The sequence below is a fragment of the Lissotriton vulgaris genome, chromosome 2_1 (assembly GCF_964263255.1).
Source record: "Lissotriton vulgaris chromosome 2_1, aLisVul1.2, whole genome shotgun sequence".
Classification (NCBI taxonomy): domain Eukaryota; kingdom Metazoa; phylum Chordata; class Amphibia; order Caudata; family Salamandridae; genus Lissotriton; species Lissotriton vulgaris.
The window spans coordinates 120,176,133-120,196,507 of NC_141687.1; the positions used below are offsets into that span (position 1 = coordinate 120,176,133).

Below are 20,375 nucleotides of genomic sequence, written 5' to 3' on the forward strand. Positions count from 1 at the left end.
ACCCCATAAACTTTGGTTTCTTAATTGTTCAAACGGCAGAATGGATCTGGATTCCAAGATGGCCGCCATTTTAGATGCGTGTTCGAAAGCGTGCTAGCCTTAACTCTGGCAAGTTCAATGTAAGGTCTGCTATTTGGGGCTCATGTTCGTGAGGGGAAGAAAACGGACATCTTTAGGTGGTCTAATTTCGATAAAGTGGAAATGTTTACCGAACAGTAAAACGCGATTACGTTTTTTTATGCTATAAAATGCAACACGTATTATACTTGATAATCTGTATTGTTTGAGGGGACATAAAATAAATCTGACAGTTGGTCATTATAAAGTTTGCAATGTAGCAACGTTTTAACGAGTACATTTTATTAAAGACGTTCTGTACTCATGATTCTCTTTTGACGATAATGATTGTGTTTCTTGGCATGTTATTAGCAAATGTCTCCTTTTCAAGATGGCCGGTTAAAAAATGAATCCGAGCTCTGGTGCTCTCTTTCCTCTATGTTTATTTCTCAACTGGCCTGAACGCAGCTACTCAGCCAGTCAGCAGCAAGGTTGACGTTACCCTGGCAACGCATCAGGAAGGCCTGGAGAGCCTGGGTGCTGATGGTGGGGTTCGCAAACTCGTCCTTATGCTGCAGGATGTCCGAAGGTAGATCTGACCCAATTCTGTTTCTGGAGGCGTCTGTGTGAGCCGGTCAGTCTGAGCCGCAGTGTCCGACAGAGACCGCGTCGCCCGAACTAGTTGCAGAGGGACGTGCAAAATGCTGAAAGCCAAGGTGCTGCTGGTGGGACCCAGCGAGGTATGCTCCTTATCGCAGTGTACAAGTCCCCCAAAAAAGAAGGGGGGGGGGCTAACCTAGTTAGGAAGTATGCAAGTGACATCACGACAGCGCATGGCATTACATGTGGCATCATAGGAATTGACATCGTATGCTTTGGGATGAGTCGCGCTATTCAGGAAAAATAGTGGTAGTTAAATTATTTCAACGCCTCCTCAGTAAGCGCTATATAAATTACATTAGTTTTTTGCAACTAGCGACTGGGAGAGACCAACATATCAGCCATTCTAACAGTGTATGCATATCTAGTAAACGAGCCTGAACAAAGTGAAAAGCTGCCTCTCTTACGTATGTGTGAAGTGCTAATCCTTTGGTTCCCCTCTGCTGCATTTGCTTCTATGTGTGAGGTTCCTGAATGCTCCCAGCCAGGAGACTCAAACGAACGCAGTTCTGATGCCCCCTCAGTTTCGGCCTTTGTTAGGGGCCCAGCAGGAGCTGAAAGTGTCCCGGTGTTTGGAAATAACACCGGGACGAGTTCAGCACATTATTTAGTGCCCAACTTCTTATTTATTTATTTATTTATTTATTTATTATTTAGAAGTTTTAGATAGCGCTATCTAGACCCGTGGGTATCAGAGCGCTTTACATACACAAGGGAAAACAAGTTGCATTACATAACAGGACATAAGGCTGTAAAAAGATATAAGCCAAGCATTATAATTAGGCATATATTACATAGGACATGATGCATAAAGATATAAGCAAAACATTATAATTAGGCATACAGTGAAGGGGAGGGAGGAAGCTAAGACGGTTGAAACAGTCAATTAACCATCTATCCTTGATGGACAAATGAACAGGGAGTCAGCTAGGCTATTGAAGTCAAGGTTCATTGACTTGGAGGTTAACGTATTTCTTGACAAGGAATTTCATGTCCCTTTTGAAGGAGGGGTTGCATCTGAGGTCTATAGGGAGAGAGTTCCACATACTGGGTACATTACCAGAAAAGGATCGGGAATGAGTGGTTTTCCTTTTTCAATGTTGGAGGGATGAGAAGAATTGAGTTGGAGCTTCTCAGAGTTCTGGATCTTCCAGCTTTTAACAGTTTGCTGTTTAGGTAGTTGGGGGAAAGTGAGTGAAGGTGTTTGTGTGTGATGCAGGCCAATTTGTAGATACATCTACCTTCAATGGAAAGCCAGTGGAGGGTTGGTGTGATGTTTTCTAGCCTTTTTACCCCAGTTATGAGTCGAGCTGCCATGTTAAGGACTGAACTTAGTGGGGCTAGGTGAGCTTTTGGTGTCCCTGTTAGGATGGCGTTCTGGTAGTCCAGTATAGATAGGACTAGGGATTGCCAGGGTGGATGGCGTTAACCCTGTGAAAATAGTGTGTGGATGCCGTCCACCCACGTGTACCCCCGACTTGTGCCCTGCCTTACCGTCTGAGGGGTTCCCTAGTGAGATTTGTTCAGATGAAGCACTTTAGGACATCCAATGAAAGAGAAAACGGCTTGACCAATATTAATTTCTGTTGTAATCTACTAAATTGTGTTAATCTGTAAACGCTAGATCAACTCGAGACACCGGAGAGAAATCAAGTAAGGTAAAACTTCAGGGTATCCAAATATTGGGATTAATATGATTATTGGGGTTCGGCTCACACACCACTTTAGACATCCTCTGCTTTCTCTCTAGATATCCCACGCAGTGACTCGGTATTGTGTTCCTCACTAGACAAGCCATTATATCTCTCATGTCCTATTTCCCTTCTTAAATTGTATACGTGGGTTCCTGGCACATTTTCCAGAATGTTCACATTTTATTTACTTTTGTTTTCTCGTTTTTTTGTTAAGTCTGCCTGCACTAGAGGGCTAACAGTGCTTTGTAAAAACTGAGTGCAGTTGAGAGTGCAAATGGGTGCCGTAAGAAGGCAGCAGCTTGAGATATTTTGAGAGTGTAGGTAAAGCAAATGAAGTGAATTTGACTAATATACCTGAATTGAGAACAGAGAGCTTAGAGATATGTTGAAGAGGAAATCTCAGTCTTCATCAATGAAGAAAATTAATCTTTATGACGCCAGCTGTCTCGCTACAGCAAAAAGTCAACAACTGCTGGAGTTGACCCAGTCAGGCAAGCTAGGTTCTCTTCCCCCCATTGAAACATATAACAAGCCATTTCAGGGATTCTGAAACGACTGAGACAAATGATAATAACTTAATGAATTTGAAAGATGGGGCTAGTTTGACCATAATGGTGGAACTACTCTCCCGGCAACATAATCAGATGTTACCTCAGCTTGAGAGGGGGATCCTAGTAGATTAAAAAAAAATCTCATCTCTATTAGATAATCATGATTTGGAGGTGAAGGAGAAGAAAAAGAACAGCTGGCCCAGGATAAATGCGTGCTCTAGTGGGAACATGTGCGTTCCTTTGTCCAGCGGGATGTGGTGTGCTGCAGTGGTCTGCAGTGCGTACAGTTGTGGGATGTGGAGGTTGCATCCTGCCATTTATATATGTATATATATGTTCTTAGCGAGATGTGGTGTGCTGTAGTGATCCTGCAGTGCGTATAGTTGTGGGGTGTGGAGGTTGCATCCTGCTATATATATATATATATATATATATATATATCTGTGTTCTCTTGCAGGAGACAAAAATTCTGTTACAGGTAAGATGGTTCAGCCCCACCGGCAACAGAATCCTGCTGCTCAGCCCCACTCACTCCAACGGACCACTCATCCAAACCATGCACTCATGAACATTCTATTGCATCACACTCACACAGGCTGAGCAGCAATAAACTAGGAGACAGTAAATGTAACACTTTGGAGGCTCAAATTAGCCCTACTTTGCCCTTCCCAAGGTGTATTCCAAGGCAACACAGGAAATTACCTCAAGTGTGGATCTGTACCTAGTATTTCAAAAAAATTGAAAAGAGGGAGGGAAAGGTTCTCAACTTGCTCACAAAAGCTACGTAGGGAAGACTACATTGGGTGTACTCTTGAACAAAGAGTCATTACATACCTCTGAGATAATAAAAATATTCCCCAGTCTCAGTCGGATAACCATCAAACAGCTTCTCGGCAGGGGTAAAGCAGGAGCAATGACCAGAATTTAGATGTACTACCAACCAGCATTCAGGTACAAGCTGGAGTACACCGTATATGCGGATCAGAGTGCCCTGCATCGTCAACACTGCTCTCCTCTGGTCAATATGGGATAGTAGATTCAAAATAATTGGGAGAAGCAGGGGAGAAGATTTTTGCTTTGCTCTAGCTTTTACTGAAAGAAGTTCAAGAGGTTAAAATAGTTCAAGAGAATCTCGCTGGCAAGCTGGAAGCAAGATTTGAAGAGTTAGAAATAAGAATCTCAGCTCTGAGTGACCGTCAAATAGAGGTAGAGCAAAGGGTTTCAGATCTGGATGACTCGATGTCTAGTCAGACTAAGCTGATTCACTCAAAAAAGCAAAATTTGAAATTTGGAAAGCTGCTCTTGCAGGTCCAACCTGTGGCCGTAGGAATCCATGAGTATTGGAAAGGTGATTCAGAGACCACAGAGTCAGTCTCTTGCTTGATAGCAACTTACGTGCTTAAAGAAACTACACTGGTCTTAACCATCACCTGAGCACATAGGGTTCCCTTTGGAATACCGCCCAAGGATGGGGAAAAAGCTTCAGACCATATTGGTCCACTTTTAGGGCAATAGAATCTGTGAAACTGTCCTGCGAAAGGCTGTACAGCACAAGTCCATAAACCATGAGAGAGATTTTTCCTTCCAAATCTACCCATATGTGACATATGAGACTTCTTGTCGCCGATGGGAACTCATGCAAATAATAAGTGAATTTAAAGCTGAGGGGGTGCAATCCCAGTATATTCAACCAGCAAACTTAAAAATGTTGTGGGCGTGTAACTTTCACGTTTTTCTGAAATGCAGGCTGCTAGGTATTTTCTCCAGACAGTAGGTTGGGGTTGAGGAGTTATCCCGCCCCAGAAAGAATAAGAGTTTTAGGGGAGGGGACAGTGGTCCATAGGTGCCAAATCAGTGAAACCCATAATATGTGGGTGCAGAAGGCCCTTGCTTTCGGGGGCTCTTTGGGAGTATTGGTGTGGTTAGGGAATGGAAGGAGGTGTTGACAAGGGGCGGATTAAGTTGGTGAATGCGGAGGGAGAACGGGGGAGATGCTGACAAGGGGTGGGGATAGATTGGGCAGGATGGGTTGTAAATAGTGTTGGGGAAGGGAATGTGTTTTTGCTGGTATAGAAAAGCTGGCTCGCGATATAACTGATCCAGTGAGAGGTGAGGGTCAAGGGTTGAAAAAGAAATGGTGGATTGATCAGTGCTGTGCAATCAGTATATTCCGCAATGGGAGGTCTGTCAGTAATTACAGGCTGAATAATAGAATGAAATGCCAGGACATTTGTACTTGGTCTGAACAATTCAGCCCAAGTATTATTTTGCTCCAAGAAACTCATTGGATAAAGGGGTAGGAGCCTAATAGGATAAAGCACCTCTGACATTAGGAAGGTGCTTTTCCTTCAGCTAAATCAGCTGAGATTGGGGTCACAATTCTAATAATACATGGGATGTTTGGGAAATATTTCCCATTTATTGATGATGGTTAAAGTTAGTAGGCAATGCTTCAAATTGAAATAAGCAATCAGAAAATATTAATTTCCCCATGTTATGGTCCGGTAAGTGTTGATCTGAGTTATTTACAAAAGATTGGATGGAAACTAAGTAATCTACAAGGAGAGGTTTTATTAGGGGACATTTTAATTTTGCCCCAGATATTCTCTCTTCCTCGGAGCCAGTAAATGAAAAGAAAACCGGAGAAAGGTCTCCAGGATATCTGTCATCGTGTAGGATTGGGAGATATTTGGAGAAGAAAGAATGAGAGTGGGAGATCATATACCTATTATTCAAAACTATACTTGTTTGCTTCCAGTATTGATTCATTTTAGGATCCTACTCCCTTTCCATCCACGAAATCCCACATCTCTCTAGTGGCTTGTCAGACTATCAGGTGGCCTTACTGAGATGGGATGTTCCTCTACCAAGGAATACCCCTAGATGGGTGCTTGCTAGAACAATTATATTCGAGCCAGCTCTTATTAATCTAACCCCTTGGAAATAATGTTTTTTTTCACTACTACCAAGTCCTCTTCGGATATCTCCATTGTGTTGGAGGCCTGATTTCAATATAAGCATCCAGGAGAGAGTAAATGAGGGAGAAAATTGGTTTCTTACACGAGGAAGTGGGCAGGGCCTATCAAGCATTAGCCTTGAATACCACTGAAGGTTTGATAGAGAGTTAGCAGAATGCAAAGAAAAAGATAAGAGTTTTTTATCTGCAAAGAGAAATAATATAAGGACTCTTCAGCAAGAGGTATATGAGGAAGGAGAGTTTGTAGGTTGTCTTTTAGCTTGGCGGGCTAAAGAGAGGTCCAAACAACATTTGATTTGACTAGACAACATTTGATTTGGCTGGCGCTTATGTGTGCTGACTAGCCAGCACACATAAGCGCCAGAGAAAGTTAAAATGTTTTTTTGGGAATATTAACAGAATTCGTATAAGGATGAGCAAGCAGTAAATGATGGGTTAGAGCAGCGAGTTACAGATTTCCTTAAGGATTTAAGATTGCATGCCCTCACGAAGGAAGCATCCTCCCTTTTATTAGACCCTTTATCAGAGAAGAAGGTAAAATACATTATTAGACTGTTTCCTAATGGTAAAGCCTCAGAGGAAGCAAGGTGTGGCTCAGGATTCTACAAGGTTTTTGCTTTCATTCTTAGCGCCCCATGGCTTTACTTTTTTACTAACATTACTTGGTGGATGGTAGGTCCTAGATTCTTTTCGGAAAGGGATAATGGTGAATTTTTTTTAAAGCTAGGTGAACCGCCAGCTTACCTGAAGTCATATATACCATTAACTCGATTGAATACTAATTACAAAATCTACACACAAATAGTTTAGTAAGCTGCCCCACACTCGTAGCCAGGGACCTGAATGGTTTTATTAGTGGGTGTAATCTTTATGCAAATGTGTATTTCATAACTGAATTTATCGACCTGGGAACAATTGATACTATTCCAGCTTCAAGTTTGAAAGTCTGTGGGATGGTTACAAAATTAATGAAGAAAAAATAGAATGGCTTTTGTTGAACTCCCAGTTTTGAGGGAACATGATAGGGCAGGCCTGAAAAGATATTTAGGTATTTTTTTACTTTGACTCTGAGGAACCGATGGAAGTATTTAATAATAATTTCACCTCTTCGGAGCTGATGACGAGCTCAGCTCGTCATGAGGTTTACCTGTTGTGCGCTCATGACGAGCTGAGCTCGTCATGAACCTCAGGATTTCGCATTTTTCAGCGCACATCTGGAAAATGCGCCGCAGCGATGCGGTTAAACCAATGAGGAACAAGGTCACCAGACTGTTTGACATATAGAAATGATTACTGTTAGACATAGCATCTTTTTTTCCGTGGTTTCCCCATTCTTTTTTAAATGGTGGTTGGTTCCACTTTGATTGGCAAATTTGATTTACTTGTAAGTCACTGGTACAGTGCACCAGATGTGCACAGGGCCTTTAAATTAAATGGTACTAGTGGGCCCGCAGCACTGATTTTGCCACTCACTTGAGTAGCCATGCAAACATCTCAGATCTGCTATGTCTGTGTGTGCAGTTTTAAACTGCCATTTCGACCTGGCAAGTGCATCCACTTGCTAGGCCCAAATCTTCCCTTTTATTACATGTTAGACACCCATAAGGTAGGCCCAAAGTAGCCCCATGGGCAAGGTGCAATGTACTATAAAGGTAGGACTGTACTGTTGTGTTTTACACGTCCTGGTAGTGAAATACTGCTAATTTAGTTTTTTCACTTCAGCAAGCCTATCTCTAGGTTAGCGTTGGAGCTACCTTGCAAAATCTTACAAGTGTATCTGCCAATTAGTAGCTGATAGAAAATTGGAGTATGGTGTCTCTGGACTCACAATTTAAAAATACATCTTTTTGTGAAGTTGGTTTTTAAATCGCAGGTCTGAAAATGCCACTTTTAGAAAGTGAGAATTATCTTACTTTAACCATTCTGGCCTCAGCCTCAGCCTGTCTCTGAATACACGTCTGGGTCAATACGACATGTGGGCTGTTTGTCCATTCACTCTAGATAGTTACCCAAAGCGGAGCTCAGATGTGCCCTGCATATCTGGATGGCCCATTACACCCGGCTGATGGAACTTCCTGAGCTAGACTGGTGGGAGGAGTTTACACTGACACCTGAATAGGGCTGTGCCTGTCCTCACAGAAAGAAGTCTCCACCCCCTTTAGTGTGTCAGGAGCCAGGGTAATGCAAGGCTGGGTCTTTTGCACCGTAAAGACTTTCCTTTAAAGTTTGCCTACTTCAAAGGCTGAAATGGGTATAAGTTCTGGACCTCTGACATCATATACTCAGAATACTTCTGGGTTGAGGATATTCTGCCAGGCGGAAGAACTGGATAGCTGTCAGGAGGGACTGCCACTTTACTGTGTTGGTTTGCTGCTTCTGTCCTGAGAGTGAAAGAACTGGACTTTGCTTTCTACATCCTACTTGCCAAGGTCCTCCGAAGACTTATGTTGAGCGTGCCTCTTGTTGGAAGTCTCAGGGCCATTAAAGACTTCACCTGCAGTACTTGGGATCCTTTGCTGGGAGTCCTAACGTGTCAGTTCCTGGGCCCTTGGAAGTGAGTTTGCTGTGATAACCAAGAAGAAAGCACTGCATCGACTTTGAGTGTGAATTTGGAGCCGGCAACGCTCGTTGACACTGTGCCTCTGCCTGCACCGCAGCCATGGTCCCCAATAAGTGCAACAACCATGACTTACAACCAGGCCTTGATGCCACCACAGCGCCCCCGAAGTCCCGAGTGCCATGTCACTGGCACCTGTAATACCTGACGTCGACTCCGCGAAGTCAACGCACTGCTGTTTGACCTTCAAAACTTCGTTGACCCCACACAGTCATAAGGAATCACTCCCAATGCCGCATCACCTCCACTGCAACAGTAAGGAACCGACGCATCACCTCCCCAGCCTAGCAGTAGGGAACCGGCGACTAACCTCCCCTGTAGCAGTAAGGAACCGATGCTGCACCGGTTTTAGCGACGCCTCAACTCCCTGGCGCGGTGCAACATCTTTGTTTTTTCATAGTTTTGCAAGGCAAGTGCCTGGTGTCCATGTGACTCCACAGATGGCCCACGCTCCATTGTGGGAGAAAATTACAAAAAACAATTTGATGGACAGAATGTAGATCAATGTCTTACATTCACCCCAGTACAAGGATCTGGGCCTAAATCCATCGTTTTTTGCACTCCACACCACCCTGGGTCAGATAATGGCTCTAATGCAAATCAGCTCTGACCCTGTGCCCCATGGGAACAGTCCAGTCCAAACTACAAGAGCCATATGTTTCCCAGACCGGAATCAAGCATCCGAGGACCGGACCGGTTTCGAGGTAACACCTCTCATCAGCCCGGCTAGCTTGACTCCAGTGGTGTGGAGTCTCTGGGACCCACATCTGAGCTACCCCAGTACACTCAGGGAGAAAATTACAAAAAACAATTTGATGGACAGAATGTAGATCAATGTCTTACATTCACCCCAGTACAAGGATCTGGGCCTAAATCCATCGTTTTTTGCACTCCACACCACCCTGGGTCAGATAATGGCTTTATGCAAATCAGCTCTGACCCTGTGCCACCATGGCTTTTGTAGTTCGGACTGGACTGTTCCCATGGGGCACAGGGTCAGAGCTGATTTGCATATCGCCATTGTCTAACCCAGGGTGGTGTGGAGTGCAAAAAAACGATGGATTTGGGCCCAGATCTTTGGACTGGGGTGAGTGTGTGACATTGATCCACATTGGGTCCATCACCTGTTGTGTTTCCACGCTCCATTGTGGTCGGTTCCGAACTGTTGGATTCGGCTCTGTCAATCACGCCGTATTGCCCTAGCCTGAGCTATTCTGTTTCTAAACTTTTTACTTATATCTAATGTTGAGAAAATCGTATCTTGCTTTGTGTATGCTGGATTTTTGCCATTTTGATTTTGCTTTACTCATATAAATATTGCTATATTTCTAAACTGCTTTGGAGAATATTTGTGGTGTTTTCACTGTGCTACTGCAAGTGTGTGACCAAAAACTTCACACATTGCCTCTAAAATAAACATGACTGCTCTTCCCATGCTACCAAGGGGGTGAGCATGGGTTGTTCTGTGGGTCTAACTTACTTACCCTAGCCGGAGTGTGCATTCCTGCTTGGACAGCGTGCAAACCACTGCCAACCATAGACCACCATTTCTAACATTGATGATCAGCAGTGATGATCAGACTTGTATTTGTACATTGCATACAGTGATTAGTGTACACTACTTCCATATCTCAGACCATTACACCACAGCATACTGTTTTTTTCTCTTTCTGTTTTTACAACTTGTGAGTTTTCACAATCATGTCTCAGTCTGGTGAGCCATCAGCTGTAGCTGCAGATTTGGTGTTTTAACAGGAGAGGTTGGAGTCCTATATGGTGCCTCAGGTCAAAAAGTTTTGCAAGGAGCTCAAATGTCCTTTTAAAGGCCTCACTAGGAAGGAGGAGCTGCAAAAGAGCTGAGGGCCTTGGTGGAAGCCAGGGTGGCTGGTGAGCTCACAGAGGATGGGAATGATAATGTGGATATGAAGGAACAGAGCCTTCATGGTGATTTTGTGAATCAGGATCTGCTGGGGGGAAGATTACACACCAGGACCAGCAGCAGTGTCTCCTCTAATGGTCTGTCCCCAGAGGAGCTGACGGATAGGTGGGAAACTAGAAATCTAAGCATGAGAGGGAGTTCCAGTTTGAACTAGCTAGACTTAAAAGAGGGGCAGAAAAGGATATCTTGGACATATAGAAGGATAAACTGACCATGGAGGAGAAAAAGATGATTTTGGCTCAAGAGCTGAGCTTGAAAGAGCTAGATTTGAAGAACAAGTCCAGCACAGATGGTGGCAGCAATTCCAAAGTGCGGTCCGAAGGAAAAGTGTGCCTGCCCAAGAACCTAGGGAAATAGTAAACAACGGAGGATGATGTATGTAGGTGGTTCCAGGGTTATGAGGAGCTCTCTCCACATGCACCGGTTCCCTGAGTGAGATTGGGGGGCAGGCTTTGACCACTATTACACAGGGAAGAGACACATTGTTGCCACTAGGGACCACAAGTGCGCTTTCCTACCCTGCGATGAAGGATGCCCTAATCACTAGGGGCCCGATGTAGGTAAATCTCATTTACCGACTCTAGAATGCTGAATTTTACCGATTCGGTATTCTAGATTCGGTAAATGAGATGTAGGAAATAAGGGCCCGATGTAGGTAAATCTCATTTACGGACTCTAGAATACCGAATTTTACCGATTCGGTATTCTAGATTCGGTAAATGAGATGTAGGAAATAATTCAGTAATTTTTACTGAATCGGTATGATTCGGTAATTACCGAATCAGTATTTACCGATTTGGTAATTGCCATTGATTCCTATGTTCCTCAAGGCCCATAGGAATCAATGGCAATTACCGAATCGGTAAATACCAATTTGGTAAAATTACCGAATTGTCTAAGGGGACAGGGTGTCACTTTGACACCCTGTCACCCCTGATTCTGGCTTGCGACACACATACATGCCCTAAGGGCATGTATGTGTGTCGCATGGCCCAGGTGCACATGCACAGATGTGCATGTACACTGGAATTCGTTATTTACCACAAAATATTATTTCGTGGTAAATAACGAATTCTTAAGGGCCCGTGGCGCTGTTTTCAGTGCCACCTACATCTAGAATTACCGATTCGGTATTTTACTGAATCGGTAAATTTACCGAATCGGTAAATTTGCAGCCCCCTACATCTAAATCGCCAAATACCGGTCATCGGCCGTTACCGACCGGTATTTGGTGACCTACATCTGGCCCTAGGTATGGTCTTACCCTGAGAAATACCGGGACAAGTTTAGGAGGAGTACCAAGCTTAAATCTCAGATCTAGCTTAAGTGTGTTGATTCTTTTTCAGAGCACTGGATGGTTGGGTGAAGGGCAGTGATTTTTATGTGTTTGTGGGTTTTGTGTTTAGCTAGTGAACTCCTGTTGAACTGCCTCATGGCTGCTTTGTTCAACTTGCAGTGAGGAGGAGAGGTTTACCTCATCACTTAGCTGTTAATCTGCTGTTAATCTCTCTGCATTAAAGCTTTGGGTAAAATAGCTGTCCATCCTGTATGTGGCTTTTGCGGAATATGCAGATGTCAGCAGAAACGTCCCTCGTCAGAGCCCCTGTTCAAGTAGGAAATGTAAGTAATATATTCTAGAAAGTTATTGTTCCACTATACTTGATACAGTTGCAATTTAATCAAGGGGTTTCAAAAGTGATATCAATCAGCTCTCTGTCAAAATAATGGAACATTGCATTTGAATAAGAAAAATGCCCTATTTAGCTGCCTGTTATTGGATTAGCCACCCATATGTTTTGCTTTTATATTTTTGTAGTGTGGAAAGACAGTTTTGGCCAACTTCTTGTCCGATGCCACAGAAACAATTGGTGGTGAATATAATCCAACTCAAGGTGTCCGGTAAGAAAGTTCATATAATGTGTCACCTGATTTGTTACCAGTATTTTAAGATGCTTAGCCATCCTTGTGACAATTCTTTGGCAGTTAAACTAACCATATCTTAGTTTAACCACAAAAGTATAACAGGGGTTACAAGATAGATATGGAGGTTAAAGAGCGTAGCACCATCCGTGTGAGTCAGTAATGCCTTTTTTCAGTGTTCGTTCACCTCACACCTAACAAAATAGATTACATCTTCAATTCCTTATTTTCTCTGTCGGGGGCAGAGTGCGTTGCAGTATCACCGCATGACCTGAGGCTTATCGTTTTATATCTAATTGCTTTGGTAGCCTCATAGGAGTTCAGAACTTATTTCACCAAAACATTTAAAATAAGTATTTGCAAAGCCTACAGGTCTAGACTCCAACAGCATGAGATGTTGGCTTTGCCAATGATTTATTCTAATTGCATGTATCAAGACGCATCCATGTGCTTAACTGGCAATCTTGGAATGGGTTTTATATTCCAAGATGGCTGCTGCATGCGCACCCAGGCATCGTGAACATGCACAAGCATGCTTTGTGATGCGTGCACATGCATAATGATGTTGGTGGGCATTTTTATTTTATCCTTCTGGCATGGTGAATGGCCATGGTAGAAGGTTAAATTAAAATGTAAAATATAAAAGAAAAAAAAAGAAACTTTCTTGAAGAGTAATCAACGGATTCAGTGGCCCAGAAGCTCTTTGCAGCTAGCCACCTGTGTCCTTTTCAATAAGTAAGTAAATAAATAAATACAAATAATAGTTCACAGGAAGTGGGGGAATGAGGAGGGAGAATAAAAGTAGTATGCAAGTCATATAAACAGTGAATCAAATGATCCGGCAGCACTCCGCAGCCGCCAGGCCTTCGTAAAAATAAATAACTATGTAAATAAATACCTGAATCATGGGATGCCAGGTGGGGATTTAGGTGCCAGCATGAAGAGGTGAATGAAAGTAGGACAGGAGGGAGTAGAAAATGCAGGGAAGAGCGCAAGTAAGCACAATGACCATGGAGGGCTGAATATAGCATTTAAAAGAGAGTCCCCTCTGGAATGCAGCAGATGCAACACATCTAGTCAGAACAATGTGAGACTTAACTACTCGTGGACTGGTCAAACACAAGCATAGGGAGGAAAGCCATTGAATTAAGAGCAGAGCAGAAAGCCATCCGATCATGAGCAAGGGGCTGACCCAAAGCCCACTCTAAGTATGTGTTATTTATTGGAAACAATACGTCTGTGTACAGATAGTTAAAGCCTCCTGTGACCAAGACCTAAAAAAAAGCTTAAAAATGGGACCGTGGTCACTGGGCAGGAATCCAGTAAGGGCAATAGCCTGGTTCTCCAATTCTGGATCCGCAAGTTACCCGAGCCATTGCTACAGGACATCTAGGATAATGTTGCCATGTAAGCAGGCATGCTTCAAAAAGCAGTAATAATTCATCCATCAGATGAATGACGATGAAAACGTAAAATTTGATCGCTATCCAATCCCAATTAGAACTAATGCTGCCTGGAAATCAGTGAAGATGAAATAAAGGCAGACATTTCTTTGGTAAGATCTGGAAGGGGTGGGAGCATGGTGTTTCTACTGACTAACAACCCTCTGACCTTCAGATATCAGCAATCGATGTGTGGTGAGCTGATTTTAGGTTGCCAAGGGACCCCGGAATCCTCACTTGGCCCCAGAAAACCTTTCTTTAAGACGACACTTATGCTTAGGCCTACTTTATCAACACCATACGTTTTTGGATTGTAAACATTCTAGTAAAGTCATGTGTTTCTTCCGTCGTTTTCTTACGGTATTCCACTATTCCATAAGAGCTGCACTGTAGCATTTAATATAAACTTTCTCATCAAGTATATGTAATTAGATTAACTAAAAATAGCTAAGCTTATTGTTAAATTATTCCCCCCGACCCCCATATATGAGACTTCACGTAAGTAATGCTGGGCAGAACTGCAGCCATGGGGAAACGATTTCTGGAAAAAATATTGATCTGCTTTCAAGAAAGGGCATTTTTTATCAGGTTCCCAAGTAAGGGAGCCCGTTATCCACAGAAACCTTCCGACAATATATGTATGGAAAAACAAGGATGTTATGATCAGTGTTGGTCCCACAAAATAGACGTTCTCATAATAGAATTAGAGGAGCGGCAGTACTCCCACTACAGGCATGTTGACTCGCAAATGAACACAAATCCTCCTAAAATAAAAGTTGCCCATACTGATTGATATACCCACATTTGTTTTTTCTTGACCAAGATAATTACTTCTTTGAGTGAGAAGATGGATACCTGCTAATGAGGAATGGCATACTTGTATTGCTTAGGTTGTGGCATAATCTAGAACATCTTAAAACCCCTAGATTTCATCCACTTAGCACACGCTACCTCTGAGATCCTGAAATTAAGAGTATCACCACAGACAAAGGTTTTTTGCCAAGGTATATTCTTGGAAAAATCCCTCAATGACCTAGAATGGCACTGGGGTATCGCCTGACTGGTCCTGTCTCAAATCAATAACCATTATTGGCTTTCTGATTAATCACAGCCAAAGAGCAGTGTTTCACCTTTTTAGTTTACAACAAACATATTGGCATTAAGGGAAAAGGTACTGCAAATGCCACATAAAATTAAATAAATGTATGTTTATACTTATGCAAATGGAGGCCAGCACACCTATCATATCTTGCTAAGTTTTGCTTATTTTGTGTTAAGACTCTAGTTGGAATAATTCAATCTAGTGAGTCCTTCAGAAGCTACTGAAGGACTCACTAGATTGAATGTTTTCATGCAGTCATGCAGTCAATGCTGCTTTCCATTTTCTGTGCTTTGCCCATATGTTTTAATTCTCTCTTGATACTGTAAAATTCGTATTCTGAGATAAGGTGTCTGTTGGTACCCATCAGTCATTTGTGTTTTCAAGCTAGCCTGCCTCTCTTCTGCCGTTGGTGGTCCACATCTTTGTAAATAAAACAAAGGGAACGTTTTACTTTGCCAGAAATTAAACCAGTCCTGGATCTACCTGAAAACACAACATAGGACATTTTTTCTTCCTTTTTCCCCTTCTTTTGTAGTAGTTTGAGTCTTGAGAGGAGATGTTATTTCAAAGTTGCTACTAACTTGCCACCGTGAGTCTCCATTATGCTTTCTTGAAACTTTGTGCCTTTTGATATCCGCCTCCTATTGACGTTTGCATTTGTACTGAGGGGAAGAACATAAGAGGAGCATGGGTGCAACCTTGCCTTCTTTGCAAATTGTAAGTAAGTAGATGGGGTATATCGGGAGTTATTAGGTAGTCTTCCCAACCAAAACAATTGTGATTTTAGACCAATCCACCCGATTCTGTCATTTTAAACAATGACTAGATAGCGTGCCTACAATAGTATGACGAGGATAGTCAGAGACTCAATAGTTTTTTTGCTTCACAATAAGTAGCTCCCTTGATGTGATGAAGCACACAGTTGCATTATTAACTGCATTCCAACAATTCTTCCTAAATAAAATTTAAACATCCCTGCTAAAATTCACTGATCACATGGATGATTTTCGGCAAACAGGATCTCCGGTCTAAAAGTTGATGTGACAATTGAGCAAAGCGCTAAGGGTCAAAGTGCAATCAAAATTCACAAAAAGACAACAACGTACCAGTAATTAGGGATCCATGGCACACCTACCAAATACTTATAGAAAACACAAGACCAGCATACCATACCCATCCTTATCAAGCCATGCATAGCCATTGATGCACTACTTTAGCCACAACTAGTCAGACAGGAATGACAACAAAGGAGTGCCTATCTTACTTGAGAGGGCACAGAAGGCATGTTTGGCTGCTAGTTCTCCCCCTGCACTGGTCTCTGTACCTGATAATTTGTGCTGATTATTAGCAAAGCAGCCTTTTTAAAAGTGGTGACTGGGCCTGTGATTTGCAATTCTGCAACATTGCCTTGCATCATTTGGAAATAAAAACCTCTAGTAAGTTTAAACAAGTGGTTAATACATGCCTAATTCTGCGTGAAAGGGACTTTGGCTTAGTGTGTGGATCTGGCTGCACTGATTGATTTAAAAATGTATACGTTTTTGGGCGCGCAAATACTGTCCTAACGCAAAACACAGCTTAACACTACAGAGAAGCAAATGAGAAGAGGTGGCCCTCAGCTTTCGAAAAGGAAATTCCTCAGGAGTTTCCTGAATATCATTCATTGATCAGAAGTGTATAAATGGTGTGGGCGCTGATTCTAGTGTTGAATTACTGGCACTGAAAAAATTTTGTCCTCCTAGTCAAACACTCCGATACATAGGAACATCTAAGAGGCATGTGCAGTTGTTGGGAAGGAGAGTAAAGTATTAGTTTGCATCCGGAATAGGGAGTTCTCAGGGAGTGGTAAGCTGTGAATTAATGCACACGGGTTTAAAAAAGATCTACATGGAGATGGGCAACCAGTGTAGCATTTTTAAACTGCCTAATGTTGAGGCAGTGTGTAGGGCACAGAGAAGTGCAACCTGGCCCTAAAATTCTGAATTTGCTGAATATATATTCGTGTAAATAAATCGATGAACCAAGAAGTAATGCACTGTGTTATCCATGCAAATAAAGATTGATAACATGGTTCACTAAGCAATGCGACTCGGGTGGTAAAAAAGGAAGAATCTTGTAAAAGATTTTCAGCTGAAAGAAGGAGGAAGACAGAAGTTTATTAATCTGCAGAGCCAAGAAAAGGTTGCAATCGAACAAAACTCCCAGATTTCTGACCATCAAAGACCGCTTGGGAGAGAGGCCCAGCTGGGCAGACCAAGAATCGCCTGGAAGACTCTGGGGTCGGTTTTTGCTGCTGAAGATGATAATCTAGGTTTTGTCAGTAGTCGGTTTCAGGCAGTTCTTCCTCATCCAGTCAACCACAGCATACATGCAGTCATTAGAGGCAATATTGTTCTGCACCTGGTCATCAAAAGAACGTGTGTGTCATCAGCGTAGCTCGTCAGTCTAAAACCAGCCGAACGGCTCACTTTAATGAGAGGACAGATTAAAAAGCGTCAGGTTAAGGGAGGAGCCTTGAGCAGTAATATGAGTAATAACATTGAAATTAGATTAAAAAGGAGAGAGATTTACTGCTTTAGAGCGGTTGAATGGGTAGGACTTAATCCAGCCCAATGGGGCATTGTTAATGCTCTGAAGGGCGGTTATTAAGAATATCAAAACAGGCGGCACATCTAATGAAATCCAACAAAACAAGAGCGGAACATGTCCCTGGTTTGCCAGTGTGCACAAATGATCAAGTACAGAGACAAGTGCATTCTCTGCTCTAAGAAAGTCTGAAAACAGTGTCCACAATGTAATTAGATTCCAATAGAAAGAGAAAATCTATTTGTTCTCTGGTATTTCCAGAATATTGGTCGCAAAGGGTAACTGTGTGATCTGAAGAAAAGTGCTCAAAACCTTCAGGTCGGAATTCCAATTTCTGTTGATATCTACATTATCTTAGAGTATAATATTACATTTCGTTTATTGATTTTTTTGATTATTGTTAAAATAGGGAACATTGTTCTTAGGTATACAATATACAACTTCTACAGGTCAGCAGAACGTTTCTTAAGTAGTAGCAGTACTAAAGCCATCTTCCAAACTTGAGGAACTAAAGAAGTGGCTAGGATTTGTTGCAGCTGGCCTGAAGCATGCTGGTAACATGAGATGCAGCCAGTCTTAAAATCCTAGGAGCACAAGTATAAAAGGGAATTTCAGATAAATTAGTGGCCAGACCATACCCAATAAAGTCAAGCTACGGAGGTTCAAAAGCAGTCAGGAATGGCATATTTATCAACACAGTATGGAGTGTCTCCGAGGCAGCCATCTCCAGAGGTGATGCAGATGACTGTAATGGAAGAAATAGTAGAAGTGTTGTCATAAAAATAAAACAAATCAACACCTCATGCTTAGTCCTGGTTGAGGTCTGGCCTACTAAATAGGCTCTTTAGGAAGTATGGCTGATTAGCAGCAATCTTCCACATGTATACTTAGATAGCACCGAAGGGTTACCCCCACACTTGTTTTCAAGGGGTGCTATTCAGGGAAGTTCATGAAAACGGAAATTGCTGACTATACTAGAGTGGAGTGGCGGGCAATTAGGTCATGGATGTCCTACCCCAAGAGTCTCTCCAGGTCTGTTTTACAAGCAAATACCAGAACCTGTGGTCTAATTTATCTGTATAACACCATCAACCAAATTGATGGAGTGAATTAAGTCTAGGACTGGTAACTGAAACCCCTCGGTCAAAGCCATCAGGGGTTGGATAGATCATGTCCAAGGTTAAATCTGTGCTAGTTAATGCTTTGTTGTTTGCGGCACACAGACTAGAAGTGCATGACCCAATTTTCCACTGCCAGTTGGATGTGCTTTTGGTTATGGACACCTGACTAAGAGAAGCACCCTGGCCGGATTTACTGATAGGCATTCTGGAGTCTCATAGACTGATCAGAATGGGTCATGTGATTGGGACAGGTGGGGAACTGGGAGTATTTTTTTATTTAAAAAAATACAAATACAAGCATGCTATTCCACTACTCCTATGGCTTTCAAACATCTGATGGTAAGTCTGGGTTATGTGGACACAGTATATGTGTCTATTCCCTTCATTTACAGACCTCCACAGACTCCATCTGTCTTTGAAAACGCTTTGCTAGCGGGGTGCTTGGACCATATTCCAAGGTACTGATTCCTGGTTACTTCAGGGTGTGGCCAGAATACTTGCTTGCTAATGTTGCAGCTGTGGTACTGTTCACCCTTGACTAGACTTTAAACCGGATGCATTTCAACCTACCCATGAAAAAAGGCACTATTTAGACTGGGTGCCTATGCAAGGGTTAAAGATTGGTCAGATCTTAATCTTACACTGGTGAGCTAGTCAGGTCCTTCCCTACATAGTGGTTATTTGGATGCAGTTAGGACAGCATACACAATGGGAAAACCATAAGTTTTTAACATTTAACTTTAAAGGCCTATTCTCGGGTAAATTAACTTTAATCGTAAGTAAGGGATGCTAACCTTGCCATATTTCTACTCAGTCACCATGAACGTAGACTGGTATTAAAATCTGCCCTCAACGTTCATAGAAGATTATTTCCCCTGGAAAATGTGTAGGCAAAAAAGTCTATGAAATCACAGATTTGGCTCAGCAACCTCTCATGTTCGTAAAGAGTAATGAAATGAAACTTGAGTGTCCAGGCCAAATGATACTTGCAAATCCCGAAGAGAGGACTTCAAAGAAACCAGAAAACTGCACAAGAAGGCTCTCTTGATGGCCAAGGAAAGTTACTTGAGAAGATCAGTTCATAGAGAGATGTAGCAACATCTGTTCCGAACTGCAAGAAATTGGTGCACCACTACACATGAACAACTCCAGGAGAAGGGCTAATTTTATTGATGCACACATTCTTGTCCTAGAGCCCAACAATAGCCTCTCTCAAAATCTAAGAGCATTACTCCTTTTTCATCCTTCTTCTTCTTCCGGGATGCATATCAGCAGTTTACATCATTCAAACAGTCAATGCTACTGTCTGTCTAGGGATCCTTGTCCCTTGAAGGTGATTAGAGAAAACCACAAAGAGCTGGCTCTCTAAATGTGAGATATTATCAACAGCTCTTTTATAGAGTGTGTGAAATGGGTGTACAACCAAACATTCTGAAGAAGGCATCCACTCTGCAGATAGAAATATATCCGCTCTAATGTATTCCAAGCAAAACAACATTTAAGGGACAGCCAGTTTGGCTTATGAACCCACAGAGAAACAGAGACTGTCTTGAATAATATTCAGTCAGACATCTTAAAAAATGTACACTCTGGAAATTCAGCACTTCTGATACTGTTCGACTTTTGCACACGTTTGGCATCCTAGACCACCCTGAATTGCTAGACAGGTTGGCAAGGATGGCAGGTATGAGTTAGATTCATCTATACTA

The 20,375-nt window shown here is 42.4% G+C and overlaps 1 protein-coding gene across 1 annotated transcript in view; it reads left to right on the top strand.

The window, feature by feature from the left end:
- Positions 1–535: 535 nt before the first annotated feature.
- Positions 536–20,375, top strand: part of IFT22 (intraflagellar transport 22) — a 105,759-nt gene continuing 85,919 nt past the window's right edge. Inside the window, exons 1-2 of the mRNA XM_086954552.1 lie at positions 536–797; positions 12,312–12,394. Of these exons, the coding sequence (XP_086810678.1) occupies positions 759–797; positions 12,312–12,394 (122 nt within the window). The 5' untranslated portion in view covers positions 536–758. The remainder of the gene's footprint in view (positions 798–12,311; positions 12,395–20,375) is intronic.